Source organism: Tachypleus tridentatus, chromosome 13 (genome assembly GCF_004210375.1).
Source record: "Tachypleus tridentatus isolate NWPU-2018 chromosome 13, ASM421037v1, whole genome shotgun sequence".
NCBI classification, from domain to species: Eukaryota; Metazoa; Arthropoda; class Merostomata; order Xiphosura; family Limulidae; genus Tachypleus; species Tachypleus tridentatus.
The window spans coordinates 92598603-92619968 of NC_134837.1; the positions used below are offsets into that span (position 1 = coordinate 92598603).

General features: G+C 33.5%; 1 protein-coding gene across 1 annotated transcript in view; it reads right to left on the minus strand.

Annotated features, from left to right (window-relative positions):
- LOC143241089 (teneurin-m-like) overlaps positions 1–21366 on the minus strand; it is a 262242-nt gene that overhangs the window by 26583 nt on the left and 214293 nt on the right. Inside the window, 9 exon segments of the mRNA XM_076484616.1 lie at positions 1788–1928; positions 2302–2569; positions 3429–3708; positions 9311–9430; positions 9728–9754; positions 10402–10618; positions 14129–14275; positions 15517–15702; positions 18535–18744. Of these exon segments, the coding sequence (XP_076340731.1) occupies positions 1788–1928; positions 2302–2569; positions 3429–3708; positions 9311–9430; positions 9728–9754; positions 10402–10618; positions 14129–14275; positions 15517–15702; positions 18535–18744 (1596 nt within the window).

Below are 21366 nucleotides of genomic sequence, written 5' to 3' on the forward strand. Positions count from 1 at the left end.
CATGGAGGCGTTAAAATGTGATGTTCAATCCCACTATTCGATGGTAAAAGAACAGCCAATCAATGGTTATCGGTTGGCGGTGGTGACTAGCTGACTTGCCTCTAGTCTTTCCCTACTAAATATGGGACGACTAGCACTACATTTAGACCAATTCAATTCAGATTGGGAAACCAATAAAAAAAACTGAAGATCCTTGTTTTCACATTTCGTATTTGATGTATTAGTACTTTAAAATTAGTGGTATGAAAAATACTAAGGTCTTTGTTGTTGTTTGTAATTGAGCAAAAAACTACACAAAGGGCTATGCTCTGTCCATATCGAAACACAGTTTTTATCGTTGTAAGTCCGCAGACTTACCTTTTTGCCTCTAAGGTAATAATTAATTCAAATGAGATTTTTGAATTATAATTCAAATATATTGTAGTATATATATACAACGAGATATTGTTAATACTCGTTAAAATGTCTTTTCTGAACAAGTCCAACAGAAAAAGACGTATCACAATATATATTCTTGTGATATAACAAGAAATTATATGTTATAATTTATACTTTCATTTATTATGTCTCCCCAGAGAGACATTATTCTGCTATTGTTTTCTTCTTCTTTCAAACACTTTCCAATCGATCATTAGCAAATTTTTGTGATATTTTGTAAGATTATACTTTGATCCATTACGCCCAGAAATATTTTTATTTATATTTATTTGGGCTTTTTAAAGGACTATGTGGGATTAAATTTCAAACAACCAAAAATGTATACTTTGTGTTCATTTTGTGGTCATATTTACAGCAATCAAGATGAAATTGGCACAAATATAAATTTTCATTCACCTGAACACAAACAACGACATATAAAAAATTGGATTTGCTCATTTTGAATCATTTTAAAGGTCAGAGCTCACAAACAAATAATTTTTACAGATCCAATATATATATATATATATATATATACACCCACAAAAAATATGGGGCCTGCCCGTTTATGTTCATTTTAGGGGAATCAAAATGTTAAGTCCATATTTTTAGGGACTTGGGTGAATTATTTTGCTTTACTTCGATTAATTTACGTTGAATTTGGTACAAAGATACCTTTCTATACAATAACAAAATATTTTACTTTTTTGAGTTTCAGTAATTATAGAGATCAATATGCCACAAAAAGCATAGTTTTGGTTTCTTTTAACAATTACTCGGCATATTTGGTGCCAATCTATATGGGATTTGGTACAAAGATACCTTTTTACAAGTCCAACACAGAGATAAGACAATTTCAGAGTTTTTTGTTTTGCACAATTTATGAACAAGGAAATCACATTTCGGGGTTTTCGTGAACTATTCACATGTATGTCAACCGTATTACATGGTATTTGGTACAAGAGATACCTTCTTGCAGATTCCAAACAATTATACAAAGAGTTTTCGATTTTTCTGCTATCAAACTTGACCATGTTGAGATTATGTGGCGGAGCCATGTTGCAGTCGACCATGTTGGCCTTTTAATTGAAAGATATTTTCCCTTTTACCAATGTTCGATGTCATTTTGCTTTAAACTGAAATTTCCTTGTGATCTCATTTTTCACATAATGATACTTTTATGAATTTTGTTTCTCACGTTGTTTCTCAGCATTCAAACTGTACATCTTCTCTAGGCTTAGTTGAGTCCCTGATGAAGTCGTAATAGTGAAATTTTGTGTAGTTTAGTAAATTCTTCTGGAGTATTTCACCGTTTGATAATCAATAAATTATCATATTTGTATGCATTCACTAACAAAAATTCAACCTACCTTCATGGAAGTTGTACCGATGATGTATATCTAGGTTCCAGCCTCCGATTTCGGAAATGCTCATATCATGTCCACTGACTTGTGTCTTTTCTACTTCCCAAATTATCTGAGGGCAGCTACTATATTCATAACCAATGTGGACTATGGGAAAAATAAGCCCACATTAAATACGATGAATCTTCAATAACAATCTAATGAAACGTGACTTGTTCGATATAAGCAAGTTTGACTGAATAATCACCTCTGAAATATCAACTGCAATTCGATTCAACACTGCAATGTAACAAAGTAAATATTATTTAGATCTTGCACATAATTTTTATACTTTTATTAACATTAAGGAATGGCAAGTAAATAAATAATTTAAAACGTCATTGTTAATTACAGACATAAGTAAAACGTACACGATTCCAATTCATTCCTGATAGCGATTAGCAAACTTATCGCTGGTTAGTTAACGATGTATTAAAAATTTCTTATCAGCTATACCATTACTATATATATATATATATACCTGTAGCTGTTGCTATGCCATATACCTTCTGTCGATAGACGTTTCTTCGGTTCCAGGAATATGTAAATTTAATTGTAGGGTCAGCTTCAAATAATTTTTCAAAGTATATCCCTTCGATTGATATTCGAAGATGAACGAGGCGAAGAGTTGAGGGAATTTCATCAGGTGTTAGCTGAAGCTGAATAGTTGATAAATAACCTCCCATTCTACTGCTGTGATACACAAGGTGAAGGTCTGTGCCGGGAATTGGAAGACTTTCCTGAACAACCTGTTGTTGGCGAGATAATAATAACAAAAGTATGTAACTGTAAATCACCAAAAAACACATTCAAAGAAATCTTTTGAGAATAAAATTTAGATAATTTACAAAGTAATAAACTGACAAATCTTTGATTTTTTTGTGTATGCAAAGCTACACGAGGGCTATCTGCACTTGTCGTCCCTAATTTAGCAGTGTAAGACTAGAAGGAAAGTAGATAGTCATCACCACCCATTACCAACCCTTGGGCTATTCTTTTAATAACAAATTGTGGGATTGACCATCACATTACAACTTTCCCAAATTAGAAAGATGTGACGGGGATTCAAACCCAACGACCCTCAGATTACGAGTCGAGTGCCCAAACCACGTTGATCATGCCAGACCAACAAAGAGTTTTTTTTAGCAGGAAGTGCAAAGTGTGGAATTTAGTGTAGTGATAATCAATGACGTCATTAGTGTTTGTATAGCTTACCAAGAAAGTAGGAAACGTTCTATATATCCAGCACCTAATATGCAAGTGTAGTAAATGGCCAGATAAGAGCCCTCTAAGTTTTAGGTATAACTCACCCTAATTTTCAACTATTGATGAGAAGGAAGGCAGCCACAAGGTTTTGTTAGGCTTTTAAAACCGAGTAATTAAATTTACTGTCACTTTCGTAAGGCATTCGTTACTGAAAATTCCATAAACATTCAGTTGCATCATTTTTAGAACTTCAAATACTTCGATCCGCAACCAGACCCACTAAATGCTGGACTACAACTGGCCTTGTTTTCCATAACATGATAACAAAAATAAATGATAAATTACTCTACAGAATCTTTATCTTATAAAATTGTATAGATTTTACGAAAACGTTGAATATACCTGAGATTCTGCCAGTATGGAGCTCTTTTCAGGACATCCACCCTGGAAACCATGTTTCCACGTCGCTAGGACAACTGGCTTCATGGTTTTATAATTGTGGTCTATGCACACGGTTGACTTATAGTTTGCAGCACGTGCTTGGCTAGTAGTGTTCATGCTAACTTTATTTATAACAACAATTTCGTTCCATGGAACGACAACACTAAGTTTATAAGGTTTGAAAGGTTCACGGTGAAACTGTAACATTACAGCTCCACCACCATTTACCATAAGATCAAACCTAAAAACAAAGAAACATATGGACATGGTGAATTATTCAGTAATGATATTTTTTATACCAAACTAACGTGCACCAACTTGTAGTTTACTAGGATTTAATATCATTTGAACATATTAATACTTTATATCATATTCAAATTAAGAGCGTATCACTAGATCTGGTTATCTCAATCTACTCTCATTAGCTTGTAAAAGTGACACGCAGCGTAATATATAAATAAAATCTGAAAATCAAAGTTTTTATAAGTCTCAAACCAACATTATGACGAATTTTCTTAGTTTATTTACTACTAACAGGGGTATTTTAAAGACAATTTTCTCAAGTAGTCCTAGTCCACAATAATTTTCGAATGCGTTTGCACAAAGCTGCTGCAACTTTTTTTAGTTTTATCTAGAAGTTTGAGATATCAGGTAGACTAAGTCTAAATTTCTGCAAGTTATTTTTATTTTGAATGACCAAGATATACGTATAGGAAAAGAGCTTTCTCTTTCTTGTATTGTCACAAAATTAACATAGACGTCATTAATGAACTTGTGTTGTTGATACTGATTACAAAATTGCTACTCACATGGATCTTACAATAGAACAACCTGGTTATATTGTTTGGAGGTTCAATGTCAACATCCTAAGTTTCATTTGTTTATTAATAGAACGTTTCGGCTGTACCCCCAAGTCACCGTCAGAAGAGAGCAATGAAATAAGTTCAACTCGAAATGATCAAGGCAAGGTCAAGTTAATTAACGTTAAACAAATATTCTCCGACTTATATAAATCACGTATAAAGTGTGTTGTACATCATACGTAAACATGAACAGATAAAAAATTATTATACTATCTAAGAAATTGTTGTAATTCTAATTTATACCTACATTAGAAGTATAATTATAAAGTCAAATTAGCAGGAAAACGCATCTTGACACGTTAATATGTTTGTAGTATGGCATATTTAGTAATCCAAGATAAAGAACTTTTGATCCCCGATGTGCTAGTAAGAGGAATTGCTTAGCCATTTTAGAAATGGATTGTTATGAGTACTGAGCAGGACATATGTGTCCTCACCCTTCGTAATTTTAAATCAAAATAAAGGTTATATAATCAACAAAATCGATAGAAACTGTGTAGTAAAATCTAAAGTTTGTGGACTGTGTGACCATATGCGCTATTTGGCCTAATAACGTTATTTAATATAATATTTGATTTAGGAGCAGTTTTGAAAAATTAAGCTCACTGTATTTTATTTCCTTAAACAACAACATAGAATTTAGGCGTTGCGCTGGTTCCTATATTTCATTTTAGATAATATGAGTGTTGATACTAACTAAGTACAGAAGTAATTGAACATATAAATATAAAATTATCCTTACAGGATTAAATATTTGATTGTTAACATTAAGACCCTCGATCAAAAACCCGACCCAAATTTAGGTAAACAACTGTCAGAACCGAAAAATGGTTTGTTTGGTTGTTTGTTTTTCGCACAAAGCTACTCGAGGGCTATCTGTGCTAGCCGTCCCTAATTTAGCAGTGTAAGACTAGAGGGAAGGCTGCTAGTCATCACCACACACCGCCAACTCTTGGGCTACTCTTTTACCAACGAATAGTGGGATTGACCGTCACATTATAACGCCCCCACGGCTGGTAGGGCGAGCATGTTTGGCGCGTTTTGGGCGCGAACCCGCGACCCTCAGATTACGAAGCGCATGCCTTAACGCGCTAGGCCATGCCGGGCCTCCCGAAAAATGGATTGGAGGCACCAGATTACATAACCATAATCCAATAATACAATCTATAAAAGCTTCTTCTTCTAATTACAAAAACATAGTCGTATGTAAAAATCTGTAAAATGCCTTGCCAGAAACATAAACACAGAAAGAAAGAAGACTAGTTCAACTGTGGCGTTTGTAGATACTGCTTACTTTTGGATTCATGCTTGAATAAATGAATAATGTTAACTGGAAGTAAAGAAATGATGCTGAAAGTGAAGAAAGAACAGTAATGAGGAGGACAAGTGCCCTGAGAGGTCAAAATCTAATTAGATTAGAAGAAAGTAAGGTGTATGATATTGATTCTGGAGAAGATGGAAACGCTGAAACCTCTAAAACAATTACTGCTATATACAGCTGTATCTTTTTTCATACTTCATGGACTTCAAATCTCAATGAAGATTCTGAATAGTTTTGTTTGTTTGTTTCTAAGTTTCGCGCAAAGCTACATGAGGGCTATCTGTGCTAGTCGTCCCTAATTTAGCAGTGTAAAACTAGAGGCAGCTAGTCATCACCACACACCGCCAACTCTTGGGCTACTCTTTTACCAACGAATAGTGGGATTGACCGTCACATTATAACGCCCCCACGGCTGGTAGGGCGAGCATGTTTGGCGCGACTCGGGCGCGAACCCGCGACCCTTAGATTACGAAGCGCATGCCTTAACGCGCTAGGCCATGCCGGGCCTCCCGAAAAATGGATTGGAGGCACCAGATTACATAACCATAATCCAATAATACAATCTATAAAAGCTTCTTCTTCTAATTACAAAAACATAGTCGTATGTAAAAATCTGTAAAATGCCTTGCCAGAAACATAAACACAGAAAGAAAGAAGACTAGTTCAACTGTGGCGTTTGTAGATACTGCTTACTTTTGGATTCATGCTTGAATAAATGAATAATGTTAACTGGAAGTAAAGAAATGATGCTGAAAGTGAAGAAAGAACAGTAATGAGGAGGACAAGTGCCCTGAGAGGTCAAAATCTAATTAGATTAGAAGAAAGTAAGGTGTATGATATTGATTCTGGAGAAGATGGAAACGCTGAAACCTCTAAAACAATTACTGCTATATACAGCTGTATCTTTTTTCATACTTCATGGACTTCAAATCTCAATGAAGATTCTGAATAGTTTTGTTTGTTTGTTTCTAAGTTTCGCGCAAAGCTACATGAGGGCTATCTGTGCTAGTCGTCCCTAATTTAGCAGTGTAAAACTAGAGGCAGCTAGTCATCACCACACACCGCCAACTCTTGGGCTACTCTTTTACCAACGAATAGTGGGATTGACCGTCACATTATAACGCCCCACGGCTGGTAGGGCGAGCATGTTTGGCGCGACTCGGGCGCGAACCCGCGACCCTTAGATTACGAAGCGCATGCCTTAACGCGCTAGGCCATGCCGGGCCTCCCGAAAAATGGATTGGAGGCACCAGATTACATAACCATAATCCAATAATACAATCTATAAAAGCTTCTTCTTCTAATTACAAAACATAGTCGTATGTAAAATCTGTAAAATGCCTTGCCAGAAACATAAACACAGAAAGAAAGAAGACTAGTTCAACTGTGGCGTTTGTAGATACTGCTTACTTTTGGATTCATGCTTGAATAAATGAATAATGTTAACTGGAAGTAAAGAAATGATGCTGAAAGTGAAGAAAGAACAGTAATGAGGAGGACAAGTGCCCTGAGAGGTCAAAATCTAATTAGATTAGAAGAAAGTAAGGTGTATGATATTGATTCTGGAGAAGATGGAAACGCTGAAACCTCTAAAACAATTACTGCTATATACAGCTGTATCTTTTTTCATACTTCATGGACTTCAAATCTCAATGAAGATTCTGAATAGTTTTGTTTGTTTGTTTCTAAGTTTCGCGCAAAGCTACATGAGGGCTATCTGTGCTAGTCGTCCCTAATTTAGCAGTGTAAAACTAGAGGCAGCTAGTCATCACCACCCACCACCAACTCTTGGGCTACACTTTTACCAACGAATAGTGGGATTGACCGTCACATTATAACGCCCCCACGGCTGGGAGGGCGAGCATGTTTAGTGTGACGGGGATTCAAACTCGCAATCCTCGAGCACCTTAACCACCATGCTTGGCCTTTTCTGAATAGTAGAGTCAAGTAGTTTATTTCTATTAATCAACGCCTTTTGGGACTTAACATTTCAAAATTTGATGTGACGTTTATAGGGATCGGTTTTTCATGACCGGAGGTTTTAATAAAATGGATAATAGATATTCGTATAAGTGGTAATTTAGAATCGAAAGAAAAATTAAGTCGAAGTAATTGGAGCAGAAACTATTATAAGATTTATAACACAGGCCGACGAATTTAAACTTTATATCATTTGTTTTAGTTTTAATAACGTATTTTTTCATAACTCAGTTACGCAGATTTCGATAATAATATCCGTTTGTTCGTATCATGCAGAGATTTCCCACAAATCAGGAATAAAAAAATTATTTTATCAGATCACATTATTATTTCGTTTGCCACAATGAGCATTTTTATTGTTATATTTGTTCTCCTTGAGTTCTAGAACGATCGATAAGACTCTCATGTATCGATTTGTTTGGATAAAACTACAGCCAGTGGTTGTCAACATTTTAAACATATAAAAATGTAACCTAATTTCAAGGAAAATGATTAACTTATGTAAAAGTGCATATGTCGTTTTGCGAAAAATATTTACGTGATGAAGAAAAACTGATATGGTTTTTGGAATCAGCATACAGAAATTATCTATCGTAGAACATGTAAAAAAATTTTCAAGACAATAGGAATAATACTACTGAAGGCCCGTGTAATAGTTTTACGGCACAATGTTTTTCATCGCGGCTAGGTACCACTTTACGTGAGACTAATGCTTCTTTATGTCCAAAATATTTTTTATTCAGAGATGTAGCAATGATATGGAAATGATTTAAGTCGACCAGAGTTTGAGTAAAGACAGTAGACCTTCTTCTACAAATATTTCATTTGCAGTTTTGTATTTCGTAGCTACCTAGCGGTAATACTTAAAGGTTTAATTGAGTATTCCACTGGTTAGCTTTCAAGTGCAGCCCTTCGTAAATGGATATATAGTTTTATTACAAAAGAGAAATGAAATTTTATTTTATAAAGTTGATCAAGAAGCTCTTAATGAAATGGTCCTGTTGCCATTGGGTGTTGATGCTTATGCTAACTTTATAAGATAGTGGGAAAAAAATCGTTTTTACTAATGAATAGAGTACTCAAATAGATTAATTTAGTTAAGTATGTTTCTATCATTATTCGTTTGATATTGTAATTATTATACGTTCATTATGAAACTTGTGTAATTAATCAAAGAATAAAAAATTAAAAACCAACTATAAAAAAGTCAGGCTATGATAACAATAGACGTCGAATTAAAATTTGATCAATACCAAATTTACAGGACAATTAATTAAAGTATATATCACACGATTATCAACTTCAATTAAAATTTAAGAAGCATTATTTCGCGAATTATGTAATTCAATGACCCACTGAATAACTAAAGTAAACTCCTTTGATCCTTATCGTCATCAGTCCTGTAATACCCATACGGCAAACAGTGTAATTGCATGTCTACTCGAACAATATGTAAATATTTGTTAGAGTAGATGAGATAACATGTTAAATAAACTATAGTAATTAATAATTACTAGTAAAAATCTCTAGAGAATAATTTTATCTCATAAACAGCTAGAACAATAAAATATTTTATATGTATTTATACAATTCATGTTATCTCTCAAACCGGCTTTTCAAACCAGATATTAATTAATATTTCTCCTGTATCGAAAAGTTAAAATAGAAATATCACTTACCACCCTGTTTCTCTAGTTACAGTATAACCAACGAGCGGATCCGTAGAAATTTCAACTCGAATTCCCCTTAAGCCCCTACCAGATGGTGCTACAACTTGTCCTCGAATAACGGAAGCACGCCTGATGAAAGATGTACTATATAATTATAAGGAATGATTGTATAATTCTTGTTTTAACTACATACTTATCGAATTCTAATAAAATAAATTACTTCTCATCGAATACACATTTGAAACAAAGGCGAAATATAAATAATCAAAATATGTTTTCCTAGAGTACAATGGTTTACAATAGTCGAGCTTGTTTTTCCAATTGTGGATCTTATTTGCAATGAAAGCACATGAAGCTTTAATACCAGTAAGGATAAGCTTTATTACAGTTTTGCGATATTTATAATGTGCGAAGAGGGATACATACCTTGTATCAAAGTGACTCCCAAACGTGCTAAAGATTTAGTAAATCAAGAGTTAATCGAAAACAGATAAATAATATCGTCATTTATAAAGTACACATCATTTTATTTTCAATAGAAGAAAGTATTTGGTTTTTTTGGTTTTGAAATAACATTAATTTTTAATTGTATAGAATTTCAAAGCTCAACTATAAATTTCATAAGTCACATTTTTAATGAAAGTATTGATATCAAAATTGAAAAAAATGATACATTTATAGTAGTATCTTCGTTTTTGACATCAATAAATAAACATAATACTTATATAGTTTCAATCTCGAAAATTATGATTTTTCTTTGAAAACATTCAAATTTCATAATCTTCCGAAATTGAAACTTGTAATACGTTTACTTATTTTATAACAACTGTCATAAAAATTATTTAATAGCTAGGTATAATTAAGAAAGTATTATATTATTATATTAAACGATATACAAACATTGGAAAAAACCATGATTTGCCTTTCAAGAAATGATTTAATTTTTCAAAAAAAATGTGTTTAATAACATTGAAACTGAGTTTTAATTGACTGTGAAATTATTTTTATGCGTTATGCTTATTTCCAATTAGTCTACTTATTACACAGTTTATTAATCTCAAAGATGAAGAACACACAATGGTTAAAATGTGCCAAAATACATTTTGTGCCTGCCATTGAAAGTATTTTCACGAGAATAGATTTGAACGGAATCTTCTTCAATCAAAAATTGCATTTTTTGGAAGAAAGAAGACGTCACCGCTGGAGGTTGCTTTCTCAAAAGAATGTCTAATGGATCAATGGCTGAGATGCAATGTGAATCATTTTCACAAGCGTCGTTACTACAGCATTCACTGTCGGCACAATCCACTAAGCCGTCTGTTGGAATTTAAAGATAAATTAATTACATGTGAAATACAGTTTAATCTTAGAAAGATAAAATTAGTGACGCTTAACTTCTATTTACGTTTTTTTTTTTCAAAGACATATTCCAATAAGATTATACAGGCGAAAAACTAAAAACCTTTAAACGTTTACAGCAAATGCATAAAACGTAATATTTTATCTTTGAAAATGCAACCCATCTGTTTTAAATGGCAGTAATAAAACTTGAAACTGTTGTATAAGCAAGAACATTAGACCATGTTCTGTATAAGATAAGGGCATATTTATGAGTTAAATTCACCACATATCCACCATCATGTTAAGAATGCATTGCTTTATGCTGATAAACTGTTTTAATCTTGTATTCCAAGAAATAATTGTTTAATTTTGAATTTCGCGCAAAGCTACACGAGGTCTATGAGTACTAGCCGTCCCTAATTTAGCATTGTAAGACCAGAGGGAAGACGGAAGTTAGTCATCACCACCCACCGCCAACTCTTAGACTACCTTTTTTACCAACGAATGGTGGGATTGACCGTAACATTACAATACCCCAACGGCTGAAAAAGCAAGCATGTTTGTGTTGACGGGGTTTCAAATCCGCGACCCTCAGATTACGAGTTGATTGCCTTCACCAATTGTCCATGCCGGGCTCCAATAAGTGAATAAACTCTTCTCGTACGTATCGTGAAGACAAGCTAAGAAAAGCTTAAAATAAACACATTTTTAACTAATTTGATTCAAGTTCAGTTTAATCCTTTTTTTAAGTAAGCGTTGTAAACATATTAATTAGTGGATAAAATTCCTCTAATCACTTTCCATAATATGAAAAATGATGTGGCTGTTTTATCCTAGAAAAGCTTCATTAGGGTACCTGCAGTGTGCATCGTGAGGAAGTGAATCCTTGATATTAGCGCTGTAAATCCGAAGATTTTTCGCTGTCCCACCGGTAAACGAAAAAAAAAGATTAATTTTAATGTAAATTACTCATACTTATGACAAATGTACACAGGTTTTAACTCGTAAGCATAAAACCCCCGTTCAGAGATGAGTGGGTTAAAGGACTTTTTTCAATATGCAATATCTAAAGATTAACTTTCCAATATAGAGTGTACACTTATTTCTAAGACGGAAAACTCCTGGAATAATACAATACAACAGATACTGAATATTTCACACTTCTTTGAAAATCACGTGAACGTTTAATTAGCATACACTGCAGACCAAAATCTTAAGGCCAATGAACACAAAGAAAAAATATGCATTTTGCGTTGTTGGACTCATCCACTTCTTCGAGTAGAGCTTCAAAAGAAGAAAATAAGAAAAGGAAAAATAAAAAAAACTTTTTAGCATTTAATATGGAAAATGTGAACACTATGAAATTAGCCTAAACACTAGGTGATCAAATGTTTAAGACCATACCAAAAAGAAGTCCTAAACAGGGTAGGAAATAATCAACAAGAGGTCTCAGTAGTGAGTTGCACGGACGTCATTGCGAATAAGTTCAAAAATTCGCTTTGGCATGGTTGATATAAGCGTTTGCATAAGGCTGGCTGGAATGTTATTTCAAGTGGTGAAGCTGGCTTCACGAAGATCATTCAAAGTTTGGAACTGACGTCCATTTCTGTAGACTTCCCTTGCCATCCACCCCCAAACATTTTCAATAGGGTTCAGTTCGAGCGAACACGCTGGATGGTCCAAAAGAATCACGTTATTCGCCATGATAAAGTCCTTTGTCCTACGGGCATTGTGGATTTCAGTGTTGTCCTGCTGAAAAGTCCAGTCATTTTCATACAAAAAGAGGGCCTTCAGTCAATAAAGATGCTCTCTCCAACATGCCAATGTGGCCAGCTGCTGTTTGACTTCCCTGTATAACCTGAAGCTTCATTGTTCCATGGAAGGAGAAAGCACCCCAGATCATGATGGAACCTCCTCCACTGTGTTGTGTAGAAAATGTCTCCGGTGGGTTATCCTTGTCGTACCAGTAACGTTGGAAGCTATCGCGACCATCCAGGTTAACATTTTTTCTCATCAGAGAACAGAACCTTCGTCCACTTTTTGACGTCCCATGTTTGGTGCTTTTCAGCAAAGTTTAACTGAACTGTTTCATGGTGTGGAAAGAGGCGTGACCTTTGAAGAAATTTACGGTTTTTAAAGCCTCTCTCTTGTAGATTCCGTCTTATTGTTCTTGAACTGCATTCTGCGTTCGTAAGGGCCTTAATCTGGTTCGACGATCGGCTGGTGTCTTGTCGGCAACCCGTCGAATCCTTCTGCTCAACGCCGGCCAAATTTTCTTGGGCCGACCACTTAAAATTCTCGTTCTGTATTCCTCAGGGTATTTTAAGAAATTTGTAACTACAGTTTTACTACGCCCGATCTCACCAGCGATGCCAAGTTGAAAAAGACCTTGATTTCGCAGCTTGACAATTCTGCCACGTTCAAACTCTGTCAACTTTTCAGCCTTTGCCATGTTTTTACCCAATGTAACACAGGAGATGTCAGTGGGATATGTTGAAAACGCTAATGCTTGAACTCAAATGACTAAATTTCGTTACGTATTTACCGATTAACGCTTCGTTTCAGTATGGTCTTAAACTTTTGACCAGCTGGTATTTAGGCTAATTTCATAGTGTTCACATTTTCCCTATTAAATGCTAAAAAAGTTTTTTAATTTTATTTTCCCTTTTGTTATTTTCATCTTTCAAAGCTCAAATGAGTGGTTAAGTCTAACAACGCAAAATGCATATTTTTTCTTTGTGTTCATTGGCCTTGAGATTTGGGCCAGCAATGTATTTACTCCTACTATGATTTGCCATAGTATCCAAAGTTAATCATATGACATCTAGAATTTCATAATCAAACATAACAATTATCTATGTAACAATTCTACACTTCTTGAAAGTGTTGACAAAATACAGGATGATGATATTTTTACATTTTTATAGAATATTATTTTTTTGTTTAACATCGTCAGTGCTGTAGCAAGGTTTACTATTTACTATTTTTAGATCTTAAAAACGAACCAGATCTCTTTGCGCTTTCAAAAAAGTATATCTTGGCAGTGTTTGGAGAATTTATAAGGCGTAATTTAGGGAAGTATAAATACACCTTATCAATTCTCCAAACTTTGTTTAGATAGCTCAAAGAGATCCAATTAATTTTTTAAGATCTAATTCTTGATTATGAGTATATTGTTTTACGAGTGTTACTTGTAACAACGACTGATGAAACATTTATGCTTAGCAAAGTTCATTATTAGAATAAGTTATGAATGTCACAAATTAACCACAGTTCTTGTATCTCACGTGTAGATGCCAGGTAAACTTGGTGAATTGTTATGAATGAAATAAAATAAAAAGCTTTACCATATACATTACTTTGAAAAAATAAACACGTCTCCATTCTTGTTAGAATGTAATATGGTTTAGGGAAGATATGTGGCAATAAAGCACACATTTAGTTATTCTTGGCAATGTATCTTCCATCTAAGAAATTCTGTTTTACCATTGTCGTTGTCTTTCCGATCATCACAGTCTCTCTCCAATAAAATATTGCAGTCCAGTCCATCCCAGTTGTACGTACAACGGCATTGCCACTCTTCTTCAATTACTACACATTCTCCGTGATGATTACAGCTATTTGGACAGCCCTCTGGAAAGATAATATATAACTTCTTATATATATATGAAACACAATTCATTGTCTAAGACAAGGTACGTGTTAAAATAATTTTATTTTTTTCTTTTGTTTGTTTAGAATCAAACACAATTTGTATGTTTTTGGTTTTAATTTCGCGCAAAGCTACACGAGAGCTATCTGCGCTAGCCATCCCTAATTTAGCAGTGTAAGACTAGAGGGAAGCAGCTAGTCATGGCCACCCACCGCCAATTCTTGGGTTACTCTTTTACCAACGAATAGTGTGATTGATCGTAACATTATAACGCCCCCACGGCTAAAAGGGTGAGCATGTTTAGTATGACGGGGATTCGAACCTGCGACCCTCAGATTACGGTTCGAGTTCCTTAACCACCTGGCCATGACAGACCAAGTAAGCATAAAGCTACACAATGGACATCTGTGCTATGCAGTTTTTAGCGGTGTGAGTCCGCAGACATATCGTTGTGCCACTGGGGGGGTCAGGCCCGGCATGGCCAGGTGAGTTAAGGCGTGCGACTCGTAATCTGAGGGTCGAGGTTTCGCATCCCCGTCACACCAAACATGTTCGCCCTTTCAGCCGTGGAAGCGTTATAAAGTAACGATCAATCCCACTATTCGTTAGTAAAAGAGTAGCCCAAGAGTTAGCGGTGGGTGGTGATGACTAGCTGCCTTCTCTCTAGTTTTATACTGCTAAATTAGGGACGGTTAGCACAGATAGCCCTCGTGTAGCTTCACGTAAAATTAAAAAAAACACACAAAACAAAACAAAAGTCACTGGATGCAATTTTTTTCTAAAACATATGTTCTAAAATTTTAGCTGTAGTGTAGTTTACATTAATAAATTGTGAACTTATGATCTATGTTTTACAGATATACATAAAATTAAGCCTTTAATAAGATTTTAAGGTTGTATGATATCACCTAACAGTACTATGACAATTACTTTAATCATATATTTTATAATTGTTTTGTTAAAATGTAAGCCTATAATAAATAGTATATCAACAGCCGAGGTTATTTGTGTAATATTGCACCTAATAGGACTTATAATGATGCCACAAAGATATAAAACATAATCTGTAGTATCAACATGCATTTAAATAGCTATACGTTTACTTTTGCTTTAAGGTAGTATTTTTTTTTATATTAGATAACTTTAAATCGAAAACTCTGTTCTAAAGAAAGAAATATGTCTTTGTAATAAAAAAGTAGCATTTCGTGTTTTAAAATCATACCTAATGTGCAATGACGACCATTCCAACCTTTAGTACAGATGCAGGTTCCGTTATTACATTTTCCATGTTCATCACATCGAAGATCACACAACTTTTCCGTGCACAAAGTTCCGCTCCAGCCTTCTAAACACTCACACTGTTTATCTTGACACTTTCCGTTTGGTCCACATTCGAGATTACATTTCTCTGGAATAAAAATGCATCCTTCAAACAAAGAAAAATATATTCACCAGTACTTATGTACTTATTGACATTAAAAAACATTTTGGGTAAATTCAAATACAAATTCAGTATGGCTTAAAACAAATTATGTCTCCCCCTGGTGAAAATTTATTGATGAGAGTAATTACAGTTAATTCTTATAAACATTTCTTTGGGTTCTTGTTAATTTCAAAGATGCACATAACATCATTTGGTTAGAAACGTGAACCTATTCTATTTGAGATAAGTCTGTCTTGTTATTGAACATTCAAATATTTCATTTTAACTTGCACAACTATTTTTTAAAAATACCTATTCCATTCTCATTATCAAAAAATAAAAATTCAGGTAAAATATCTACAATGAACTAAGTTATTTATTGGTCAATTATGTTCTGAATCGGTCTTGACTTTACAGTGAAAAAACTTAAAATCACACAGCTTCTGCAAACTATCTAATACATAATCTCCAGCAAGTCTCTTTTGATTTATTCTCGTGTTTTTTGTGAGTTTATCGCTGCGAATGAAAACCATGCAAACATAAAAGGTACACTTTACTGATCCCTTGTGGTTTGCGAGTTTTTTTTAATGAGCGAATTTCTTGACTCGTGGCGTGAACGCACTTGCACAATTCTTTGACGTTGGCTCTGTTTCTCAAAGTTTTCAAGTTTTCAACACCAGCTTTATGGAAGTAGACCGCTTTACTCGAGTTTTTTCAAATCTGCATTAAAGCCAACATGACATCAAGTGATATTGATCAACAGCATATATCAAGGTGGTTCACGGTTTGTCGCCTATACAGCTATTGTAACATGCTACCGCTGTTTTTCTCGGTCTGGAGCTTTCCTGGAATTCTATCATACATTGGTGCTTGTTTGTTCTACTTCTGAGTTTTCATATCGTACTGCGTACACTCTAAGATACTGAAAGTAGTAATGATACTCAGTGCGTTATAGAGGTCATATAGAAAGGTAACAGATAATTTAATACTGATAAAGTACACTAACAAAATGTCTGTATTTAATAATTATGGAAAAATTGCTGTTGTTGTCCAATGCTTTAGAATATTTCTTGACACTTTCTACTTCATATTAGAAATCAATTCACATTCGGAATTGTATTGTATGCAACTTAAAATGACCCCAATAGATAGCACCTATTATTTTATGCAATTAATATTATAGACTGGATTGGTTTGGTTTGAATTTCGCGCAAAGGCACACGAGGACTATCTGCGCTATCCGTTCTTAATTTAGTAGTGTAAGACTAGAGGGAAGGCAGCTAGTCATCACTATCCACCGCCAACTTTTGGGCTACTCTTTTACAAATGAATAGTAGGATTGACGATCACATTATAACTCCCCACAGCTGAAAGAGTGTGCTGTTTGGTGTGACGAACTCGCGACCCTCAGATTGCGGTTCGAATGTCTTAACCACCTGGCCATGCCGGGCCTATTATGGATTGACTGTTATATATATACATATATATAAACACATATTGCAACTTGTATGACTTTGGTATTGCTCATCCACAAAATTCCATGCAATATCACATTTTGCACAAGAGTGAAATTAATTTGTTCAAAATAACCTAAAATAAAACATTTTCAATCATTGTCCCCATTCTAAAACATTTTCAGCTCTGAAACCTTGTCAGTTGTTATAAAAAAGATTGCGGTACCGTTAAAGTGATACATCCCAATTTTAGATAACTGCGTGTATATATTTCCAAATGAACTCTCCTGCCACTTTCGAGATGCACTATCTACAAATAGTCACATGCACACCATCATAGACACAAGAACGGTACTTCTATCCAAAAGTAATAGGTTAAATAAACTGTTTATTGTTTAATTGACCTTTAAAAGAAGTATGTATAAAGAGTGATATTTTTGTGGAACAATTTCAGTAATTATCTCTTTTTTTGGGGTTGGATATCTATATGGCTTTTCCACAAAATGGATATTTCAGTAACAAAGAAGTAAACAATATTCCCATGCAATGTCTGCTTTTATGCATTGTTTCTTACTTGTTTTACTTTTCACTTTTAAACATCACTTTTAGAAATATTTAACAAATATTTAACTAGCCTGTACTGTAACTCACTTTTATGTTCATTGGTGTAAATGTTTAAAATTATTCGAACAGAGATGGACGTATAAGTTAACGTTCAAATAAAAAATACATGCTTTTATATTTCGCAACTACAAGATAAACTAGAGGCTTCAGATATGTTGTACCTCTGAATTGAAATACCGTGAACTGTGTTGATTGCATTTCTTTATGCCCGAAAGATCGTTATGCCACCATTTTCAAACTTATACAATTATAAGTTCTCAATAATGGGATAACTGTGACTCGAGAGAATCCTGGAAAATTAAACCAGTAATAATGGCTGTTAATGTTTATGTCATACAATAGCGAAAATGACATTTTATCTTATATTTCATTATATATGCGAACTTGTAACCACCTTATGCAATATGTGAATTTTTTTGTAGTTTTGTTTTATGACCGTACTGTCCAATATTCCATAATCTAATTCGATATATTTTATTTCATCATTTCCTTTAAGGTTATTATTGATACAAATTATTGGTCAATACTCATCATCAGAAACTGGCTGATATGTATTTATTAAAATCAACTACAAGGGAAAAATAATACACTTTATAATAAAGTCAAATTGGACCATCTTCTGTGTTCACCACGTGGAATCCAACACCGGATTTTAGCCCTTTAGTTCTGTAGAATTATCGCTGTCCCAACGGGGCATAGGTTAAAGGAAATTCATAACCATGTAAAGTTAAAAACTTACCTTGGGAGCAGTCAAGGCCATTCCAGTGGTCGTTGCACACACAACGCTGAAGCTCAAAATCAAATTGGCCATGCCCAGAACAATTGGGCAGACAACGCAACGTGTCACTATCCGGCTCACTGCAATCTGCTCCTTTCCAACCTTTCTGGCAGAAACACATTCCACTGACACAAACACCATGTCTCGAACAATGTGGATCTAAACAATCAACTGTAGTACGAATAAGTTCTCAAGTCATTTTATAATGTTAGAATATATTGCGTCATTTATATCAGCATGCAGTATCAGAAAATATACTTGTATAAAATATATTTTTATCTTATTATACTGGTGAAATTATTATTTATTTGTTTTCTATATAGACAAAAATAATTACACATATGTCCATCACTGCTATGCACACACAAAATAAAAAAAAACTCTATGAAAATAAAGATTTCCATAACCTCGCCTCCCTAAGAAGCTAGTGCTGTTCCTACTCGTTTTCCTCGACCATCTATTCAAGGGACTATGATCAAGAGAGTCACCTTTCCTTTCAGTTTTCAAATGACTTTAAACTATGTAGCTCGATTTAAAAATAGCAATTTCCTACAGAAAACTAACTTTGTTATAACGGCAAAGTTTTCTATCCAGATGTTTTGCAACGGATTTTCCACTTCGCTGTGTGTTATTTTTATCGCGTCACTTTGAAAGCAAATAAAACAGTACTGAATAAATAAATCAAGCTCTGAATGAGTTGTTTAGTCTTTCACTGTCAAAACGAACCGAAAGAAATGTTATTTATTTTATAAATTGATATTTCACTTTTGTTTTCATGTTTTATTTCAAAAGCCAGAAGTTTCAAAGAATTGATATTTCTATCCCTTCAGAGTGTTCTTACATATTGTTGAAATCTATGAAGGATGAACAGTATGTATTTTGTTTGTTACTTTAGAGTGGAATTATTTTGGTTCTTTGGCAAAATTTATTAGTTCATTGGAAATGTAAAATATGAGGCGGATTTTATAAAAAATGAATTTATTAATACTGTCTTTTTTAATTTTAAATAAAACTGTATATCACAATCATTATTTCTATCATACTCTAATTAAGATTCTATATTAGTTTTTTATTGCTGTTTTTCTTTCATAAATTAATTTTCAAATAATTACTTCAAACAACTCCTCGCCATGCCGGTATTTAGCTTTACATATTTTTAGAGTGAACTAAAACATTTTTACATAATTGTTGTGAAATATATAAAGGAAATAATTTAAGTATAAACCATAACTGTGATGAATAAAATAATGTAATCCATCTTTAACAAAAGGAAACGTCTCAATGACAAAGGAAAAATAAACATATATTATTTGAGTGTGAAGTGCGAGGGGATGATTGGATTTGATTCAGGTTGAGTGATGATATATAAACAAGATAAATATATAGGTTTTGAATATCTAGAGAGTGATAAGGGTGCATAGGTGTATCAAACATGTGGGGTTTGAGTAATAGCGTATGATGGGGATATACAGTAAGATAAACATAAAATATTTGAGTATGTGGAATATTATGATGATATTTAGGCAAGATAAACATGTTGGATTTCAGTATATGGAGTGCTATGAGGATATGCAAGCAAAATAAACATGTATAATTTCAATATAAGCAGTGCTATAAGGATATGTAGGCAAGATAAACAAAGAAAAGAAAACTCTTGGTGTTATACAGTACATAATAAGTTATTTTCTTAAAAGCAATAACATTTAATATAATTAAATACGAAGATTTCTGCAACATTATATAATAAGTAACCTCTGCACCAAGTATTATTATATTAATTAGTAAACTTTCATATTTGTTTATCAACATATTTTTTGTAATACGAAAAAGACTACAAACTGTTCTGAAAATATAGAAAAAATGTTAAATGTATAAACATGAGTGCTTTTTGTAACACTTTATTTAAAATTGTTTAAGAAGATTTTAACCCTTGTAATACATTGTAAATTTCTCTGGTTTATTTCAAGCCTCTAGAAGCAAGAATATTTTGTGACACATTCACTTAAAGATACACATAATATTCCAAGAGATAAAGGCTAATATATGTACAACTTGTTAAATGCTGAATTATTTGTAGTGCCTTTAATGTATATATATTGTCAGGCCACATATGATTCATCATACTAATTTGCTTAAAGCAAGTGTTTTATTTTCTTAAATGCTAAACGACTGAGCTATTTTACTCGCTCCCATTGGGTATGCATGCTATTTTTCACAAGTAATCACATAAAATGCATATTTTCTAAATTTAATTTGTTTGTACATGAAAATTTGAAACCACAACAACAAATAAGTCTTTCGTTACTCAGTATGTTAAACGCTTGGGCATACTTTATTTGTTTATCTACAACTATTTGTGTTTAATTCAATAAGTTGGTATGATAACGAAGTAAACTGTATTTTACGTGCAATCACCATACAAAAATAACCATACAGGATCATAATGAATATATTCTATGTTCCATCTTTCTATGGAATTCAGAATTCAGAAAGAAGACTAATTTAAGACTTTTGTTTAGAAAATAGGTATAGAATGGTATCAATACACGTAGTGCATTACTTTATTTACAATAATTCATTCGTGTTACATTCCCTATATATCGCATGAAAAATTCAGTATTTCAAATCTTAATCATAAACTTTATTATTAAGAGTAACTTTATTTCTATACGTACTGAATACCACATGCCAAGAAGTGTATTTGATGTTTATTATGATAAAACAGACATGAAATGAAAACAACTCAATAATTTATTTAATTAGCTTGGAGGACACAGTGTTTCCTATATATAA